We start from the raw sequence: 22,009 nt of genomic DNA, 5'->3' as shown, positions 1-22,009 counted from the left end.
TCCAGTACCACTGTCACGGTGGGAAATTAGAGGCTGGAGAGAGTCGATCAGTACATCTATCTCGGACATGTTCTGTCCTTTTTTCAAAGAGCATCAGCCTAAAGAGATCTCAAAAAGAATGCAGCTGGGATGGGCTGCGTTTAGCAAGTTAGATGACAGCCTTGACTCAGGTAAGGTTCCACAGTGTCTGAGCAGTGTGTTCTGCCCACCATGACATATGGTGCCGAGACATGGACGCTCACGTAGGAGACTGTATACAGGTTGAGAGTTGCACAGAGGGTCATGGAGCGCGCCATGTTCGGCATCAGTCCTGTAGACCGAGTTCCGAACGTTGAGATCCGACGATGAACGAAAGTCCAGGATGCTGGAACTCGGATCATGGTACTCAAATGGGGCTGGGTACTATAATCGAGGGCTGTAGCTCAGATGCATTGCGAGAGGTACTTTTAATAATATAAAACCGGGATCATTTTACACTTTGGTTTATTTTACCAATTTACATGTCTAGGGTTACGAAAACAATCATCTTAATATCAATGTCAAGATCTTCTATTTTCTTAATATTCTTTTTCAAAGAATTCTAAATACAAACTAACTCATTCAGCCAGCAATTCTACTCATAGAGTACGGCCTAGTCTACAGTACCTAGCTAGGCAAGGTGATGACAGGTGGAGCAAGACATCGACTGATTGGTGGCCGAGGATGGGCAAAAGAAGCGTCGGGCGCCCTGTTACAAGGTGGGTCGACGACATAGTACGCGTCGCGGGGCGTCAATGGATGTGGCTAGCACAGGACCTATGACGTGATGGATGGCATTGACTTCGGGAGGCCTATACCCAGCAGTGGGTGAAATCAGGCTGTGAATGATGATGATGCCTAATCAAGCCTCAATGTCCGGACAAACCTACCGTATGTCCTCATGGTAAACATTTGAGTTTCTACAATTTATCTTTAGGAAACATTCGTAGAGATGGGGTTGGGTATCATAGTTCTTCAACTGCCAATTAAAGCATTTGGATACCACTTTCCACTTAACATCAGGTGGAGTGGAGTCATTTGCCTGTCAGGTATAATAATAATAAAAAAAAAGCAACAATAAACTCATTCAATACAATCCAGGGAAGTACTGCCACCTTACCTATTTCTGCTGCCAAGTAGTAATAATAATAATAATAATAATAATAATAACGCTCACACTCAACATAGCCCCGCACTAGGGAAACCCTGTGTCGCGGGTGCCATGGACACACACATAGACAACCACAAATTACACCCAAACTCACGAGAGAAATAAATGTAGGCCATACAAATATTTCTCCCGGCCCGGGAATCGAACCTGGGACCTCTGCGTGGCAGTCCGGCATGGTAACCGTTCGGCCACGGAGGCAATAATGTTAGCATATAGCAGGTTTGGAAGGGTAAGGGTGCTGGTGAAGTTACAGGCACATGGGACTTGCCAACTTAAGTCTCAGGGTGACGGGCGCAGTGGCAGTGCTCCTCAGATGTTTGCTTATTTAAGGCTCTGAGTGGCACTGCAACTGTTATGGAAAGGCGTGTACCTTAACATCAGGCATATGACTCGTTCGTCCCGTCACATGATATTTAAAAAAAAAATTAAAAAAATTACAGCAAAAGAAAGTTCCAACTGTGCGTCGTTTCAAAGGGGCAAACAAATTTTTTATCACAATTAAATTTAAAGAATCAATTAAATTTACTTAATTGTCTTTGTTTTTATATACATTCCAACTTTGGTGGCAATATTCAATTCTGGTGCAACTGATAAGCGTTTTGGTGGGGAGAAAAAATTTGATGCTTATATCTCTGAAATCAATGGAAATTGTTACGTTCCTGTCACGTATATATAAATCAAATGTTTCATTTTATTGCAAACGAGTCTCTATTACTGGAAAATCTAAAAAAAAATTGCGCCACCAAAATTTACAATAAAATTCATTTGTTGATATGATCACCCTTTTATTTGATAAGGTTACATTTCGTCACCGGGCGCACTTTACAAAATGCAATGTAGTGTAGAACATATTATTTAATAAGGGAAATATTGAGTGCATATCAGAAAACTTAATATATATAAAATTTTGTTCATTATTCAAATAACTTTCACAAGTAAAAAAATATTCCACTACAAATAAAACAACTGTCTAACAAAACTAGTATGAAAAATAATTTAAAAACATGTATCACAAGTAGTCCTCTGCTAATTTCTCAGTGTACAACGAAAGTGTTCATTAATTAACAAAAATACTGATTATACATCAATTTAAATTAACTCTAAACGAAATAGCAATTCTTTTAACAAAATTAATTAAGTTGCTCCACAAATTGTCTTTGTTTATACAATGAATCACGTACAACAAATATATTTATGATATCACGAATAACACTTATTGCATAACATTATTTAAAAAATGTCATCTGATTTACTGAAAATAATCGGGACTCTTTTATTTCTTTCGCATAAAACCTTGAGTCTGGTACAATATGCCCGAATAAAGAACAGGCTAGAACCCTGTGCAAATGAAACTGCCCTCATTTAAAAAAAAAACTATAAATGCAAACAGTCATGTTGTAGAGCTCACGATCCGGCTCATGTATGTGGTACCACCAGCAGACGCCAAAGATGTTCTAATCGAATAGAAAAAAAAGCGAGGACGTCCTGCGAAAGCAAGACCAGCACTAATAATTCAACAAAAGTTTTTTTTAAATATTAATATTAAACTATTATGTTCCACTGCTGGGCAAAGGTTAATAAAAGTTACTTATTTTAATTTTTTTAAATTATTTTCTCCTTTTTTTATTTTAAGCTTTGCAGCTGATTTTCTTGTAAGCAATTCATAATATTGGAACTAAATTTACCTTTACTTGCAAATACAAAAAAGATACTACGATTTTTAAACACTACACTTTGTTGCAATGTTTGTGCGCAATTTTAATTTTTTTTGTTGATTTTATTGTTTTGGACAATTGTACAATTAGACCATTATATCCATTGACTTACAATTATGTGGACGTCGGGTCCGCGCTAAAAAGTGTCCCAACTTATAGGGCGTTAAAATCTTCTCATTCTTCTCTTCATTCTTCGTTTGTTTGACTGACAGCGAAGCAAGCAAAATTAGACAGTACTGCGATGACATTACAATTTAAATTCAACGATTTAGCTTTTTCATATTCCTTTACATGTCACTACGTTTAAATAGGTTGACTTGGGACATTTTTTTCGTGGTTTGTGCATTAGACCCGTCGCCGTCGTCCATGATTATGTCAAATAAAACAGTGTTTCATTCCGATAGTCTGATGTAACTTTTAGTGAAATAGGTATGTTTTTTTCTCATAAATTTGTGGTCATACGTTTGTTGTATGCCAGAAATGTTAGATATGTATTTAGAGGTTAGGTATGTATTGCGATAAAATGTTACGCATTAATTTTAGTACATAAAGCTAAATTTTTTTTTTTTTTTTTTTTTTTTTTTTTAAATAAAATTTAATTTAAAGCTAAATTAATTTTCTTTTGATGTACGTACATATTTTGATGTGCAATCAGTACTTTTGTTGGGGAAGTGGCATATTTGGATGCGAAAAAACTTGCTTTTTTGGTGAGCGGTTAAATACTACCCCTTAATACATAAAGTATACATTTCTTTTACCAAAAGAATAAAGCCGCGCTGGTGTCGTAATACACTATGCGAAAATGATTTTTTCACAATGTCGATTAATTTCATAGGCATGCGGCGCTCTGCCCAAGGTCCAGCGCCAAGAACATGTCTGCTGTGTGGCGAAACAACTCGACTGCTGGCTCCTTTGAGAACCTGCTGCGTCTGCCGCCACTCCGCATGCCCGAAATGCGTTATTGATACTCCACAGCCACAGAACAGGTCAGAACAGATCTATGTACATTCTTTATGTTTAACTGCCTCTGTGGCCGAACGGCTACCACGTTGGACAGCCATGCAGAGGTCCCGGGTTCGTTCCCAAGCCGGGAGAAATATTTGTATAGCCTACATTTATTTATCTCGTGAGTTTGGGTGTAATTTGTAAGACATATGTCTAGATAGACGCCGCAAGTGTACGTACTTCGCATGCCCAAAGTAATTGAAATTCACTTACTTGCCGCTGCTACACTTCAGAACGCGCTCGAACGTTATCGTAGATAAACACCAGTAAAAAACGCGAAAAATGCATAATTGTGCCATTATAAATTGCAAAAGCACCATAACTGTGGGTAAACGGGAAAAACAGGGACGTTTCCTTCCACGGGTAAGTGATTTTGTATTCAGAAGATGCATAATTTATTTTAAAAACAATTATTTTAGTTTTGTATGAATTTCGAGAAAACAAATATGCTTTTACTTGGTGCGATATATTTGTGATCCTTTGTTAATATGCCATGAATATATCGAACGAACGCACTTTTGTATAATGCATTCAGTTTCGTAGTACGGCCAATTGTAAATTTGTTTTGGCCAAATTTAACATATACGTCAGGCAACACTGTTGTGTTTTTTTTTTTTCATTTTAGTAATATCAATTATCAGTAGTATCTGTAATTTCGATAATTCTTGCACATTTTTTTTAAATTTCAGCACGTTGCCTCGAATGTCCGAATATAGTGAGCAAATAATTACATACATCGCCGCATATGTAGTACGAGTAATATAAAAAAATATATAATGCAAAGAATTAACAGTGCGCTGTCTTTACCAAAACCTGGAGTTGTCATACGTATGAGTTCGTTGCTTCCGAGGACGCAGGTTGTCTAGTTTATCCCACAGATGCTATCCATATATGCAGAGTAGCAGAGTTAGAAGTCCGAGAAATAATAAACAAATCACAAAAATTTCACACGAAGCCGTCATTACGTAAACATCTTCTGATTAATAAGATCTTACCATATTTTGTCAGCAGTAACATTTTCATTTGTCTTGCCATTCAACAATTTGATCAATTACCAATAGAAAACCTTCTAGTAAAATTAATTAAGGCAGTCGCAAGTTCATATTATATTGACGTGCTTTTTCATTATTTACGTTAATCGATAAGATCTTCTATTACAAAAAGATGTTATATAATAAGCTCATTTTATTAGAAGGACAATAATTTTAATATTTGAAGTCGATTAAAAATTAAAGTCTTAATTTTTTTTCAGTATAGCAAATGAAACTATTTTTCCGGATTTAAATCGCGTATATTTGTTTTTACAAACAAACCGACGTTTCGGGCCCTTTACAGGTCCCATGGTCACGGTTGACTGAGGTGGTACAGTCTTCAACCAGTTATGTCTACTATTAATACAAACCACCCTATTTTTTCACTAGGTTAGGTCTTGATAGATACACGCCTGAGGACTCTTCCGATCTTGTCTGTAACATCTCTCACGTAAGGTAAAATGGCAGGTCTTCGCTCGACTGTTGGTGGTTTCACAAGGGGCCTGCGACATTGGTGTGGAATCTTTAACTTAATCGTGTGAAAGACTTGCTTTATATGCTGAAGTTCCCCTGCCAGATGATTACTGTCGCAGACACCATGTGCTCTCTGAAACAAAGATTTGCCCACGGTAGCTAACTGGCTGGGAAGGTGATGGGAATTACTATTGAGATACTTATCTGTATGGGTTTTCTTTCGAAATACAGTATGGCCTAAGGTGTTATTAGGATTTCTTTTAATTAAAGCATCTAAGAAAACTAAAGTACCACAATTCTCTTGTTCCATAGTAAATTGGATCTTAGTACTAAAAGAATTAAGATGATCCAAGAAAGAAGGTAGGCTATCTTTAGGTAATATTGTGAAAGTATCATCAACGTACCATTTGAAAATCTTCGACCTAGCTGGGGCCATGGGTAAAACTCGCTTCTCGAAGTCTTCCATGAAAATATCGGCAACAATGGGAGATACCGGGGAGCCCATCGCTATACCGTCGATTTGTAGGTAGAATTCATTATTCCACAATAGATAGCCTGATGTTAGGCAGTGTTCTAATAATTCTGCATATTCAATGGACATTTTTTTTAATTATCAACGTTTTTTAAAAACAAGTAAAATAAAGAACTAAACTATCTTATTCTAGTATTTTTCTACTATATTAATATTAACAAATACTTGAACTAATATTCTATTTAGAATCGATTAATTGAATGGTATACGCGTGTTTACGGGTATTCCGTTCAATCAATCGATTTAGAGTAGGGGTTCCCAAACTTATTTTGTCTACTGCCCAGTTTGAGAATAAATTCTTTTTTAGCGCCCCCATTTTTTCACCTACTTAAAAACCACTATAACTTCAAATTAAATAATTTATTGTGAGCTATATTAGCGGAGATTAAACATTCATTTTAGAAGAGTTAAATCATTCAAGAGTTAAATTGAGACCTGAGCGCAGTAGGTTTCAAGTTAACAACGGCGCTCAAGTTTCAAGTTAACTCTTACGGGCTACGTCTGCCAATGAGAATGATTACTGAAACGCAACTTTATAGTATTCAGACAGAGTATCTTTTATTCAAAATAAAACAAACATAATCGATTCTAATATAAAAACTAATATGAAGGATGAATCTAATGCTGTCTAATAAGTTTGTTGATATCAGGTTCCAATTTATTCAAGAACAGTCGCAAGTCATCACGTTCGGTAACATGCAAACGATTTCTCTTTTTAGTAAGCAGCGTTGTTACACCCTAAAACCACGTTCACACAAATATGACGATGTGAATGTTATTAAGAATCGTTGAACGATTGACCACAATCCAGGGTATTATTGCGGGATCGGTTTTTGTAGCCAAAATTCTTGGTAGCCATTTTTGAACTTGACTTTTATTTCCTCGTTCGTTGTCAATTCTATAAGTTCTTCTTCCAGCTGAGGTGATATTGCTGTGTTGACATTTGAAAACGGATCCAACACCCAGTCTGATATTTCCAAGTTCAAAATGTCCTGGTATCGTTCGGTGAAGTCAATGTGGAGGTTTTCCAAATGTCGGCAGTGGGCAAACAAGCCGTCGTTACTGCAGGATACTGATAAATTCGGAAAATGTACAGCAAGGACATCTGGAATTTTATTTTTTAAGTACGATAGGAAGCCTTTATGGCACCCTGTCATAGCCGGAGCGCCATCCGTAGCAACTGATATAATATTTTTCAAGGGAATCTCTTTCTCATCACAAAATTTTTCCAATGTATTGAATATGGTTTCGCCTTTTGTGTCAGTCTCTAAATTTGTAGCAAACAATAGTTCTTCACATATTTTCTCATCTTTAATATACCTCACGTAAGACTGCAACAATGCTTCATTACTTGGTAAAGTGGACTCATCGAGCTGAATTGAGAATTGACTAGTCCTCAGATGATTGCACAATGATTTTTCAATGTTTTCAGCCATTTCATCAATTCGTCTTTGCACAGAATTATTACTCAAAGGAATTTTTCGGATAATATCTGCGGCCGGTTTATGAAGCACAGTAGTTGTTACTTCCTTTATTGCTGGCAAAATTAACTCTTTTCCGATGTTGTGTGGTTTGCCTTTTTGAGCAATTAACAAAGAGATATTGTACGAAGCTCGAAGTCCGTCATCATCTTGCTTAGCAGCCGCCGAAAAGAGTTTTGCTACACATGGCTGAGTATTATGCTTCTTCTCTTGATCTTGAAAATATGCTACATTCGTGTCTTTCTTATCTGGATGCATTTTATTTAAATAATCTTGCAGTCTTGAAGGCTTCATTGCAAATAAATATTACGTTGTTTATACAGGATTGCATAAGCAGCACGCACCGACAGGAATAAGACAAACACGTATAAACTCGTTTATCTCATTCGACGCTCAATCGTACTCAACAAGTAAGAACAAGTATTATATGAACCAGCCGATTGATACAGAAATGGACAAATCGGGTTATTTAACAAAAACTTGTTAAAACATGGTTGCCCGCGGTCTATTATCTACGAAAATTACCTAACTAGGAATACTAATAAATATTAAAATGCGAAACTGTGTCTGTTGCCTTTTTATTTGTTTGTTTGTCTACTTTCATTTCGAAACGGAGCGATCGATTGACATCATTTTTATTTTATTTATGCAACAAAACAGGACAGATATATGAACTACACGGAGAGAAATGTCGAACCGAGTTAGTTTGAGCAATCTCTTAATTAATATTAGTTGATATTCACAAGTTGTAGTCGAGAGTCGCGAGCTCAGTCGGTGTCTTAGGCTCGTATTCTAGAACTTTACTCAATGTTCAAGTCAGGATTTAAGTATGATTTCAAGCACTGGAAATACCACCCTAATGGCAAGAACTTGAGTATGATTTCTACTGTTTTAAATCATACTCAAGTCCTGACTTTACATTGAGTAGAGTTCTGGAATACGAGCCTAAGAGTCTTCCTAGATGAAATTACAAATCTCCCCCTAAGCCTCTACACAACGCCCCCATTTTTTTCTGGGTCTCTTAGGCCTGCAGCGCCCACAAGGAGGCGTTATCACCCTCTTTGGGAAAGGCTAATTTAGAGCAAGCGGAAGGAGGTTCAGGTGTGTCGTCGTAGCGGGTACAAAAAATGTAGCACGCTTGGTTTTCATACAAATTGCTGTACTTGCGGCGTCTATCTAGATATATGTTTGTGATGTCTGCCTATGTGTATGTCCATGGCACCCGCGATACTGAGTTTCCCTAGTGTGGGGCTATGACTGTGTGCATTGTGTGCATTGTTTAACTGCTTCCGTGGCCGAACGGTTAGTACGCTGGTCTGTCACGCAGAGGTCACTCACTCGATTCCCGGGTCGGGAGAAATATCTGTATGGCCTACGTTTATTTTTCTCGTGTGTTTGGGTGTAATTTGTGGTTTTGGTTTATGTGTGTGTCCATCGCACTCGCGATGCAGCGTTTCCCTAGTGTAGGGAAACGAGTATGTGCGTTATTTATTTATTTATACCTATCATTGACTTAGTTGAAATGGTTAGCAGGAAAGAAATCCACGGACACGATCGCGGCCGTGCAACATTTTACACTTCAGGACACATAATTCGATGCACCTTGCATTTTATTCTTAAGTGCTACTCGTAGTTACGAAAATATTGTTACCACAACAAAGAAACTTTATCCCCGGTTTTACAATTTCAAATTTTCAAACAAGGACCGTTATGGAAATAAAGTATTATTCAACATTGAAAAAGTAAACATTTTTCAATGTTGAATAATTGTTTATTCTTAATAATTGTTATTAGTAATCAAATATTGTTTCAGGATAATGGCATTTAAGTATGTGCCTGAGAATGTAATTTAATAAAACAAAAGACAATTTATTTTTTATAATTTTTCATGGATAAATTGTCCGATTGTACGTGGGCGTTAGCGACTATCGATGAATAATTAATTCACAGAGTAAACTTTACTCAGAATGAACCTTTGTTGGGTTTCGTCCTACGTACCATTCTGTAAATTAACTACCCATTACATTTATTTACCTTCAAGAGAACCATTCTAATTAATCTTAATATGTATTTTATTGAATATCATGATGGTTTTAGTACCATGTATTAATTTATTTTTTGTGAAAATACTCTCATCATCATCTCAGCCCGTTAACATCCACTGCTGGGTATAGGCCTCCTCTTTTGAACACCTGCTCAATTGCTCCTCTGCGAGTCTCGTCCACTGTCTTCCGGCCACCCCGACCAGATCGTTCGGTCATCTTGCAGGTGGTCTGCCTCGAGAACGTCTCGCTCTTACCGGGTACCGCTCAGTGACCACCTTGGTCCATCGCTTGTCTTCTCGCCTAACATAATACTCTACTAGTTTGTAAATATTATTGATATAAAAATCAAACAACACAAAGAAAAATTCCTTCGATCTGATTGTACTCGATCCAGCGTGTTTTACCACGTTATATTAAAACTATGGTTGCCACACCGTGCGAGCGTTGGTGGTAAGAGCGGCTCATTTCGTCTGTGGGGTTCCCGGTGTGGTCCGAATCTAGTCAGATCAAAAGAATTTTTCTTTGTGATCTTTGTACCATTAATAATAAATTTCGTCTCTTTATCATTTTCTTATTCAATTTCTAAACATAGTATTTCATTTCTTGAACTATAAATTCTCCATTGTACGTCGTTGTTTTGTTCGTTTTTTAATATTTTGTGGACATAAGCAAATACGTATTATCATACAGTCAGGGCTGTAGTTAGTGAAATAGAGGCCCGTAGCTCGTTAGAATATCGAGGTCACTTGACATAAGCATATTATTTAAAACATCATACGGTTTACATTTCTCTGAGGGTCACTTTACATTGCCGCCGAATCGAATTTTCGAGAATTGTTGATATTCCAAGGATTCGCAAGCGTAACGATTTACGCTTCCAAGACGAGAGTGAATAGGTATATTAGACGTGCATACTCCATCATCGACCCCATAGTCACCTTTCCATCAGGTGACATGAAGATCAAAATGCACTCTTACATTTTATAAAAAAAGAGCCAAAAAATCGGTCGCACATCTACTGTGTCTCTCTCTACTTCTCGTATCTAGTTTGTACAATTTCGTTACAAAAGTTCCGGAACGCTTGCAAAGTTTACATAATTCCAAGACGCTTTTCGCTTCTATATTTATATGGCGAGCGGCTAGAGAGTGTAATTAATTCCCTGCCTACGAACTTATTCTTATGACGTGGACGTTTTCAAAGCTAGAGTGAATAGGCATTATTTAGGTGTGCATGCGACATCGTCGACCACATCGTCACTTTCCATCAGGTGAGATGGAGGACAAATGCGCACTGTCTCGCGAGAAGCTGCGTTGACGGCCTATCACGGCTACGTTTCGTCCGTGCTCAGCTACGATCTTGTACTATGGGGTAACTCAGTAATCTTAGAAAGAGCGTTTAAAGTCCAGAAGAAGTGTATTCGAGCAATTCGCGGTGCGTGGTTCGATGACAGTTGCAAACCGCTGTTTAAAAGGCTGAACATATTACCTTTGCCATGCATGTACATTAGGGATATCTGCGTATTTGTCAACTCTCATCCTCAATATTTTAAAACACGCGGTGAAGTCATTCAAAGGCAAACTAGAGCAAAAATTATGAATCTCTTATACCAACCTCGTTGCCATAAAGTAATTTATAAGAATAACTACTTCAACATGTGTATAATTATTTACAATAAATTACCAAACGAAATTAAATTATTACAAGGACATACTTTTAAATTAAAATTGACAAAATGGCTTTTGACACATTGCGTCTATAGTAATAAAGAATACTTAGAATTTACAAATTCATTACATTAATTAGAAACTATAGAGATTAAAGAAACATTGAATCCCATTAATATTTGCACATCTACTTGCAGGTTGAATACAATGTAGGTACTTAATTTTACTTAAGACCTTTGCAATTACTGTATTCTGGCAAATAAACGTATTCTATTCTATTCTATTCTATTCTATTCTATTCTATTACATTACATTTTATATTACTTTACATCAATTACTTAATTTAAATTACACCTACAACCCTTTTTATCAGGTGGTGGACTATCAAATCGCTTAAATAAGACAGTTGTAAAATTTCACATATACATAATTTGTTTCATGTAGTACTTACGTATTATTTTATAACAGACTGATAATAAAAGGACTTTTGACGTGTGATCACATGTGCTTTTATTATACACGATATTAGCACTAGTGGATCCTTATAGGATAAGTCTCGTACCTTAATAATATTTTTTTTTTCCGACAGGTCTCCTATATGTTCCCGGGAGCAGTACATGTGTAATCTCTGTGCGGAGACCAGGGAGATATGGAAGAAATCTGGAGCTTGGTTTTTCAAGTCCTTACCCAAGTATATATTGCCAGATCGACGCACTACAGGAAGATATAACAATGATAGTGAATTGGCGAAAGCTTTACAGGTAGGAAATTATTTACTCACCTACCTGTTCCTATATTTAGACCACCACATAATCCACCGCTCAACCTCACGTAACGTTGCGTAACTTCTTTAATAACTTGCTTAAAATAGACATGTACGGTGCCAGCATTTTGGGACAAGCTACGGCGTTCAATTTCATCCACTTTTCACCCTTTGAGTTTCAATACCTAACGAGCAACATAATATGTGTATACGAGTGATATCGCAAATTGTCAAACCTTGGACTTGATGTGCCGTTCATAACGTTCGCGATAAGCTGAAATAAGCGCGGTATTGCATTTTATGGTGCCTACATAGATATAAAACGTTTGCGTAACTTTACGAATTCTGTTTCCACATTTGGCAATTGTTATTAACGTCAAAGGCAACAAATTGTTATTACAGTCCACGTTGATTCCTTGAACAATCAACAACTCCTGGTGATGTTTCGTAGAGAGGCGAAACATGTGTCGAGTATATTTTTGGTGGTGGTCGAGTATATCTTTTTATTAAAAAATAAGTGCTCATTTGACCTCCATTTTACCTGATGGAAACTGCAATCTTGCCTATACCTATTCGCTCTCGCCTTGAAAAGGCTAAAGATATGCTGTTCAGGAAGAAGTCTACAGGCTGACAATTCCATGCCTTAGCCGTTCGCCATGTAACTCTGTGACTGTAGTTTCGCTTGTGTTATTTATTTTATTAATTTTATGCGAAGGTATAGCGTTAAAATTAACTGTAAGAAAAAAATTTAGACACAAGCGCAGCTATTTTGTATAATTTAACTTCCACTACTGGGTCCATGGCGAAGCAAATTAATTTACATCCATTTTCAAAATCGCCTTTTTTTAATGTATAATAGACACACGCTTACAGACACAGGTACAATCTCATTTGATGTTAAGCGACGATGTGACCGACAATGGGACGCTTTGCCTATTCACTCTAGCTATGAATAATCCCAAATTGCACTTTTCGATTCTAATTAAAGATTGTTCAAAAAAAAACTTCGGCATATCTGACGCCCGAAGACGACGAATCAAGGCCCTGTTCTAGGATATCCTTAATATGTCGGTCATTTTCGGACTAGTGTTCACCATCTAATTTCCGTGGCAATTTTTATTAGTGAAACTATCCGAGATGAACGGTGTAATAAGTAGAAAAATTAACTTTTTTAGTCTGGCTCACAATTCTTGAAAAGCGGCGACAGAATAAAATCGTTTTTCAATATCAGAAATCTGAATAGAAACATTAAAAACATTAAGAGCAACACCTGTAACTTACTATGAAAAAAATAACGTAGGCGCTAGCTAGCTATTATTGTCCGAAATAAAGAAAATAAAAAGTTAATCACGACTTTTTAACCTCCTTACATGTCTATTTGGACTGTAGATCTGGTCGTTTCCGAGTTCATTTTCTCATTTCTGTACAGTTAGACAAATAAAATGAAGCCAAGCAAATAAATCGTGCTACTTATTGCTTCGTTTTTCATGTCAAATACATTATTTGTACCTATACAAAAATAAATTATTGTTATTTTATCTAAAAACGGGCAGTAATCGAGTAAATAAGTGTATGTGTATGAATGATGACAAAAGACAGATTGTCCGAGCTCATTTCGTGTGGGAAACCAAACATTTTTCATAAATTATCGATTTTGTTAAGCGTGTATGTTATTTTCACCAGGCAGATGGCATTCTGTTTACAAATTGTGCGACGTACAGTCGATGCTCCAAGATACCTGACCCTCTAACCGACCTTTTGTTTCCTGAGAGCCTTTTTTACGCATTCAACAGAAAAATGTGTGGCCTAACCTTAGCGAAAGTAAAATAAGAGCTCGGTCCACATTAATTCATTAGATATATGAAAGAACAAAAGGCTGTAACAAAAATACAGTGATATAAAAAGGTACAACAATATAAAACACTCCCTAAACAGTTTTATTAAAGTCCACTTACTACAAGAGAGCCTACATTATTCTGATTAAACTAAATAGTGCCAGTGACACTGAACAAAAAGAACTCGGCATGATAAAAGTGTCTTCGCCTTAAAAGATAATATGAAAATTGCCAGTGGGTGAATTCTTAGAATATTTTGTTTATTTATTAGTTTAAGTGAAATGCAAATTACTTTAACAGTCTTGTATTTGACTAGATTGTAATTCATTTATAATGTACTTCACTAGTGCTTCTATGTAAATAAAACGAAAAAAAAAATTATTCAATCGAGTTCTTAGGTTTTCGCGATTGTTGCACATAGGAAATGAAACTATTTTTCCGGATTTAAATCGCGTATATTTGTTTTTTTAAACAACCGACGTTTCGGGCCCTTTACAGGTCCCATGGTCACGGTTGACTGAGGTGGTACAGTCTTCAATCAGTTATGTCTAATATTAATGCAAACCACCCTATTTTTTCACTATAGTTACAATAGTTATTAATTAAATACCTTATTTTTAATTTTACAAAGAAAACATTCAAATTTTACGCTACATTAAGTTTTACAAATTATTTTATTGAATGAATTTTTGTTAAGTTTAATTTATTATTAATTATTAATAGAAATTAGAATAAATTAAAACATATTAATTAGTACTGCAGTCTTATGTCTGTTTGGGATTTTTCATTAGAGGAAATACTGGATCCCAAACTGGTGGTACGGAGAAACCATCTTCCCTGTTGAAATTAGGATGTTTTTTAATTTCAATGGCCTCTCGCAGCATCCTGGGTAGATAACGGACTTCTTTTGCAAGGACCTGGGGTTTGTCAAACTTCATTGAATGTGTAGGTTTATCCATGACATGCTCGCATTATTCTAATGTAGGCGCATAGTATTGTAATGATTGAAAAGATAAAATGTATCTCGTGAAATTAGGGTTTTCAATGAAGATACTTCATGAGCACGTCTTCTCGCGTAAGAATAACGAAGAAAAGGAGTTAGAGAACGATTCAAAAATTCAAAAATAAGTGGCCAGGAGCCATAAAAGAGGGTGATAAAAAGTGAAAAGACGATGAAGGAAGTCGCATATTCGCAAGTGTAAAGGAATTCCAGATTTTTGTTTGAAATTTGTATTTATGTAATGTAATTAAAGAAAGAAGTTGGCTTAAAAAGTTTCTTAAAACGTCATTCACTAACGATGCAATAAGAAAGACATTCCAAAATGAACTTCACGGCTCACTCGTTAGAGGTTAAGTTTGTTAAACACCTTTCTTCACACACTGATCTACTCTGAACCAAATAGACGATTAGGGATTCAGGTATCTTAGAGCATCGACTGTACGATTTGTGGACTAGCATAAAGTTGGTAAATTGGCTTAAGACCCCCTAGGTCTGGGACAATATATTACGTTAATTGACTGAACACAGAGTTGTAATTTCTTTTATTCATGACAAACAACTTTAATTTTCAACTAATTACTTTACCAGTTGTTAAATTGTTCAATCCAAATGGCGCAAAGTTTTTCCTTTCGATCTATTAAGAAAGTTAATCACAAACTTGAATTGGCTTATGTTTGTTACATTTGCGACAATGTATCAATTGGATTTTTTTTATGATAACAAGTGACGGGACGAACAAGTCGTGCGCCTGAAGCGACACGTCTGTCCATAATAGTTGCAGTGTCAGAGTTTTAAATCACAAAGATCAGAGGGGCACGCCCGTCACCCAGATATTGGGAGTTGTCAAGTCCCATGTGCCTGTAATGTTACTACTATCTGTACCCTTCAAAACCTAAATGCTCACATTACTACTTGGCGGCAGAAAATTTAGGAATGAACCTTTCTAAATTGTTTCTGGTCTGGGTGTTCTGGGAATTGCCGCAGAGTGAATTCCGTTGCTCTTGTGCTCATAGTACACGGAATTCCCTGGTTTAAGATCATGGCCCCAAATCTGGTAAATTTCATGAAACCACTGATCATTGTGATTCCACTGAGACCCCAATGAGATTATATTACGATTATGATAATAATTGTTATTCTGCGAAAATCTAGTTTCAAAGACAGTTGAGTCTCAACTAATAATAATAATAACGCACACACTCATCATAGCCCCGCACTAGGGAAACCCGTGTCGCGGGCGCCATGGAAACACATACATAGACATAGACAACCACAAATTACACCTAAAGTCCCTTATAGGCCATAGAAATATTTCTCCCGGCTTGGGAATCAAACCCGGGGCCTCCACGTGGCAGAGTAGCATGGTAACCGTTTGGCCACAATGGCAGTTGGTGTGGTTCACTGGCACATTATTATTAATAAAACTGAAAACAAAAGCAAGTTTTCATTTCTAAGTTCTTATAATCTTTTGCTATTGCCATATCAGTCGGATGCAGGAGCGCCCAGTTTTCAAACGGAGTATGTTTCTTATAATCAGAATAAGCAAATTTTTAACATTATGTAAGTACACAAACTTGATTTTATTATTCTCCTACGTATTAATATTATATTTAAACTTTACAATACTTATAATTTTAATAGCAGTAGAGCGCCTTGTGAGAGTTCGTCCAGGGAAGTACTGTCACCTTACCTACTTCTGCCGCCAAGCAATAACGTCAGCAATACTGTGTTCCGGTTTTGATGGGTAAAGGCGCTGGTGAAATTACAGGCACATGAAACTTGTCAACTTATGTCTGGGTGACAAACGTAGTGGTAGTGATCTTTGCAATTTAAAGCTCTGAGTGGCACTGTAACTGTTAAGGACAGGCGTGTAGCTTACCATCAGGCGCACGACTTGTTCGACCCGTCACTAGATGTTTGTCTCTTCGAAATTTCAATTTTGTAAAACAAACACGATAATGATTGAAGAAAATCTTGTAGATTTCTCACAGATGGCGATACGACAACAAAATCGTCAAAACAAAAAATAAAGTTCCGCAACAAGCGTATAGAAAAATCCGTAAGATCGGCTGGTTCGTTCCGTAGCTCAGTTGGGAGAAAGTCGGACACGATATGCTGAAGGCGCTGGTCCAGTCGGATCGAAGAATTTTTTAGTGTTCGATCTTTGTATTAATAATTATAATATACTAGTAAAGTAATTTAATAAACATAATATTACAATATGATAATGTGCCTACAAATATAAACATTTGAGTAGACGTCATTTACAGAGGCTTTTTTTTTGAGGAGTTATTTTTCTTATTTTAATTAACTTGATAGCAAAAGAAGCTTATTTATTCTTATAAAACGTCCTCCAAATAGCTAATTTTCGGTAATGGTGATTTAAATTGTTATTAAACTTACTGAAAACATCCTTTTAAACGCTTTTATCGAAACAAAACAAAAAGATTTATTCAGAAATGGAAGATAAAGAAAAGATTTACTCATCACTATCTAAATGGCGCTGATTGCTTAATATTTACTTTGAAGTGTACAGCCAGTTTCCAAGAAGACGGGAAATAAATTATTGAAAAACAAAAATATTAACAGTATAAAATATTCTTGTTGAGTCGACCTCGTTATAATTTTGCAACAATTCTCATAACAAATACGGCCTTATCGAGTACGTCCTTAAGTGTCGGGTTTTTCAATAGAGACATAACAATTTTGTATTTCAATAAAACACAGAGTAATGGAGACATCGAGCTGAAATTTATTCCAGATGCAGTACACATTTTTAATTTAAGAATGGAATTCGTACTCGTTCATATGACCACCACAAGGATGGTATGGTATGATATAACGGGCCGTTGTCCGCAACTCGACGAGTAGTGGGTGCCTACTCGTGCTACCCAAGCTCCTGCAAAAATCTTAGCACCCTTCTGGGTTTTTCAAAGACTTCTGGGAGCGACCTCGGTACTCCAAGGTATTTTGCCCTGTAGTTGGCCACGCCGGAGCATTGCAATAGGATATGCGCGGCGGTTTCCTCCCCCTCCACGCATGCTCTGCATAGAGTGCTGTCCGTGATACCTAGATTGAAAAGGTGTATATTATATGGACCATGACCCGTCAGAGCGGCAGTTAGAACGCGCAGCTCTTTCCTTTTGAGGTTAAGAAATTTAGGAGATAGACTGGCGTTAAGCATGGGAAGTGCTTCCCTGGCCTGTCTACAAACCGTGTGGGTTGTACAGGTGTTATTATAAATAGTTTTTGTACCTTTGTGTATAGTTGCTCTTAACCATTGGTAGGGGAGGGATACTATAGGTTCTGGTCCTATAGCGTCCATCTCCGATCCTCTTCTGGCCAGTTCATCTACTGCGTCATTGCCACGTGAGCCGCTGTGTCCTTTGATCCACAGTAGTGTTGCATGGTTGTACAATCATACCTTCGTGAGTGCTTGACAACATTCATGGATAAGTCCTGAGTTTATGTCATAGCCGCCCAGTGCTTGAAATACTGACATGCTGTCGGAGAGTATACGAATTAGAGTGGTTCTGTACTCGTCTAGCTATGATTGCTTCTGCTGCCAACTTTATACCCATACATTCAGCCTGGAATACTGTGTTATGGTTGCCAAGCGGTGTTGAAATCCTGATATTGAGATCTTCTGAAAATACCCCAGTACCTGTTCCTGCATTTGTTTTGGACCCGTCAATGAAGATGCGAACCTCTTTGGGGTTTTGTCCATCATTGGGATCTTCAAACAACTGTATCTTGTATTTTTTGTCGAAAATGTATTGTTTGGGGATCCTGTCCACAGCCGCCTCCAGTAGCAGTTCCTCCTTAACAATCTTGTAAAGGATTTCTGGATGTGGGGTCCTCCTGGATTCCATAGGCCAGCTTTGTTTAAACGCACTGCCATGTCGCTGCTTCCTGTCTGATGAACAGTGGGAGAGGTGGCAGTTTTAGCATCGCTTTGAGGGCCGTAGTCAGAGTCGTCCTCATGCAGCCAGTCATCGCCATGCATGCTAGTCTTTGGAATTTGTCCAGCTTGTCTGCTGCGGTTGTCAGTTTGGTTCGTGGCCAACCACAAGGACGTCTGCAGCGTTAAATTTTTTGGAGCCAATTTTTCAGTACCCTGCCACACATATAGTTCTTGAATTCATTTAACGTTGTTGGCTTGCTGGCATAAATCAACGACTTAACTTTTAATTTGTAAAATAATAATTTTACATCGAAAGACAATATTGTAACTGAAATGAGTTGTTGAGTATTCATAAACAGTAATATTAATTTAGAAAACATAAATAATTAAATGTGAATTGTTTTAACATATAACAAATAAATAATTACAAAGCATGTTGCTACTCGTAGATGTCGCACGCTTCGACGGAACTAATTATAAATTTTAAAACAATATATATTGTAGTTGTAAAAATGAGTAATTTGGTATTCATAAATGGCAATATAAATTTAGAATAACGTTAATAATAAGATGCGAATTATTTGAACATATTAGAAATAAATAATTACGAAGCATTTCGCTAGATGTCGTATGCTTCAATGAAACTGTTTATAATGTAATTTTAAGTCTAAAGACAAGAATGTAATTAAACCGAATGATCGAGTATTCATAAATGGCAATATGAATTTAGAATAACATTAATAATTAAATGTCGATTGCTTTAACATGTTTACTTTTTGGAAGGTTACTAACAACAATACTTAATCGTTTTCATCTTATTATCAAATGATAATTAAACATTGTTAACAAAATCTATAAGTAACAGAGGGTTATCATTATTCTATCATGAAACAATTATCAATTGACAGTAAAATACTTAAAGCCATTTTAATAATTCTTGCATTCAGTAGGAATCAGGATCTTGCGCCGACATATATTATTCTTAAAATTGTGTTAATAATTTAAATATCTGATAAAAATTAATATTAAAACTAAATAGGTAACTTAATTACTAAAAAAAAATATATAGCATTTTGTTTCAGTAAGCTGTATCATAAGACTATTTTGTCTTCAAGAAAGTATTAATAAATTCAATGAAGTTTGTCAAACCCCAGGTCCTGGCAAAATAAGTCTGTTACCCACGATGCTGCGAGAGGCCATTGAAATTGAAAAACATCCTAATTTAAACAGGGAAGATGGTTTCTCCGTACCACCGGTTTGGGATCCAGTATTTCCTCTAATGAAAAGTGCCAAACAGACATAAGACTACAGTACTAATTAATATGTTTTAGTTTATTCTAATTTCTATTATTAACTAATAATAAATTGAAGTTAATAAAAATTTATTCAATAAAATAATTTGTAAAACTTAATGTAGCGTAAATTGGAATGTTTTCTTTGTAAAATTAAATATAAGGTATTTAATTAATAACTATTGTAACTATAGTGAAAAGACAGGGTGGTTTGTATCAATATTAGACATAACTGGTTGAAGACTGTACCACCGCAGTCAACCGTGACCATGGGACCTGTAAAGGGCCCGAAACGTCGGTTTGTTTGAAAAAACAAATATACGCGATTTAAGCCCGGAAAAATAGTTTCATTTCCTATGTGTAACAATCATAAAACCTAAGAACTTGATATATGTTTTTTTATCTTCCACTTAATTCTTCAATACATTAAGTCGTTTAATATTAATTGAAATGATAAGTCATTAATAACCGTTTCGATAGTCACAATATAGACAAAAATATACAGTGATATTCAGTGTAAACTATTCAATGCATCGCATTTGATATAATTCATAATTTAAATTCCGATGAAAGCTATCAAAACTGCAAGATTCGATCCAATTTCTTAAGTGTATTCGAACGTAATGAATCGAATCTTAAATATCTCAAAAACTTCGAATTTTAATCTAAGTTTGATTTAAGCAATCAAAGCCTACCCAAAATCTAACATAACATCCAAAAAATTACAATCTTATGATCTAAACTTAATGAAATATCGCAAAAAAAAAACACCAGAAAATATTTTAAATCGCCATACCGTAAATTAGTGATTTAGATTTTCGATAGTATACGTAGGGACAGTCGAAGTGTGTATAGTATTCAATTTAATGAATAAATGTTTTTCTTTCTTTCTTTCATGTGCCAATTCTAATACCAATTTGTAATACCTACTGTGTAAATCGGCCCTTTTGGGGTAAGACCGTCTCACGTTTAGTACTAAAGTAGGGAGTGTTATGTAGCGTCGTACCTGTTTTTTTATATATCTTTTCTTGTTACAGTCTTTTCCTTTTGGTTTAAATAGGAATAAATTTTTGTGGACCAAAATATCCTATCTTATTGCCGTGATCCTGGTCACGGCTCATTAGCGCTATACAACCTTTTCACACAGGTTCGAGTCCTGTCAGATCGTAGGAATTTTTCTTTGTATCAACAATTACAACAAACTAGAATATCGTAGTATTAAAAAAATCAATAAAAATCAATATTACAATTCATAAAGCGACATCTCTTATCAACCTTTGGGAATTCTGCAGGCACAAAGTTGAGTGAAAAAACATTCATAGATTTCTCATAGTTGGCGCTACGACAAAAAAAAACCGTAAATCCAAGAAACAAAGATCTGTAACAAAAGTAAATGCAAAGTCTACTAACTTGATCTGCAGCTCAGTTGTTCGATCGTTTAGTAGCGAAAGTTTCGTCTAGGGAAGTACTGCCACTTTACCTATTTCTGACGCCAAGCACTAATATTAGTATTACTGCGTTCCGGTTTTGAAGGGTTAAGGGTCAATTTATGTCTCAGGGTGACGAGCGTAGCAGCAGTGCCCCACAGATCTTTGTGATTTAAAGCTGTGACGTGTCGCTCTTCACTTGTCCGGCGCTAGATTGGGACACAAGTTTGAGGTTTGAAGGAATTTTTTGTTGTGTTCGATCTTTGTATTGAAAAAAATATGTATATACGATTTAGATTTTTTTAAATTGTTTCACTTGCAATTTCTAGCAATCGCGAAAACTTATGAACACGATATTAATAAATCTTTATTTATGTATAAACATAGTCTTCATTTTACATAAGATAATAGTGTTACACAGTAGTAGTAGTAGTACAAGTAGGTATTAGCTTTGCTGTGAGCGGTGCCCCAAGGAGATTGCTCCCGTATTAGAGGAATCTCTACTTCCGTAACAAAGTAACAATTTAATAATAAATGTAGGCACATTATTGTTCAGACAATTTTGAAAATAAACATTGAAATAATTAACTAAAAGGACACACAGTGTTAACGCCGATAAATAAGACTCCATTATTAGTGTAAATCAGAAGG

At 36.1% G+C, this 22,009-nt stretch overlaps 1 protein-coding gene across 1 annotated transcript in view; it reads left to right on the top strand.

The window, feature by feature from the left end:
- LOC113225902 (rabphilin-3A) overlaps positions 1–22,009 on the top strand; it is a 137,467-nt gene that overhangs the window by 34,486 nt on the left and 80,972 nt on the right. The window contains exons 3-4 of the mRNA XM_026458369.1: positions 3,740–3,890; positions 11,727–11,898. Of these exons, the coding sequence (XP_026314154.1) occupies positions 3,740–3,890; positions 11,727–11,898 (323 nt within the window). The remainder of the gene's footprint in view (positions 1–3,739; positions 3,891–11,726; positions 11,899–22,009) is intronic.

The sequence above is a fragment of the Hyposmocoma kahamanoa genome, unplaced genomic scaffold, assembly GCF_003589595.1.
Source record: "Hyposmocoma kahamanoa isolate Upper Pololo Valley unplaced genomic scaffold, ASM358959v1 180, whole genome shotgun sequence".
Taxonomy (NCBI): domain Eukaryota; kingdom Metazoa; phylum Arthropoda; class Insecta; order Lepidoptera; family Cosmopterigidae; genus Hyposmocoma; species Hyposmocoma kahamanoa.
The sequence above is the reverse complement of the archived record's forward strand: the minus strand, read 5'-3'. Positions and strand labels throughout refer to the sequence as shown.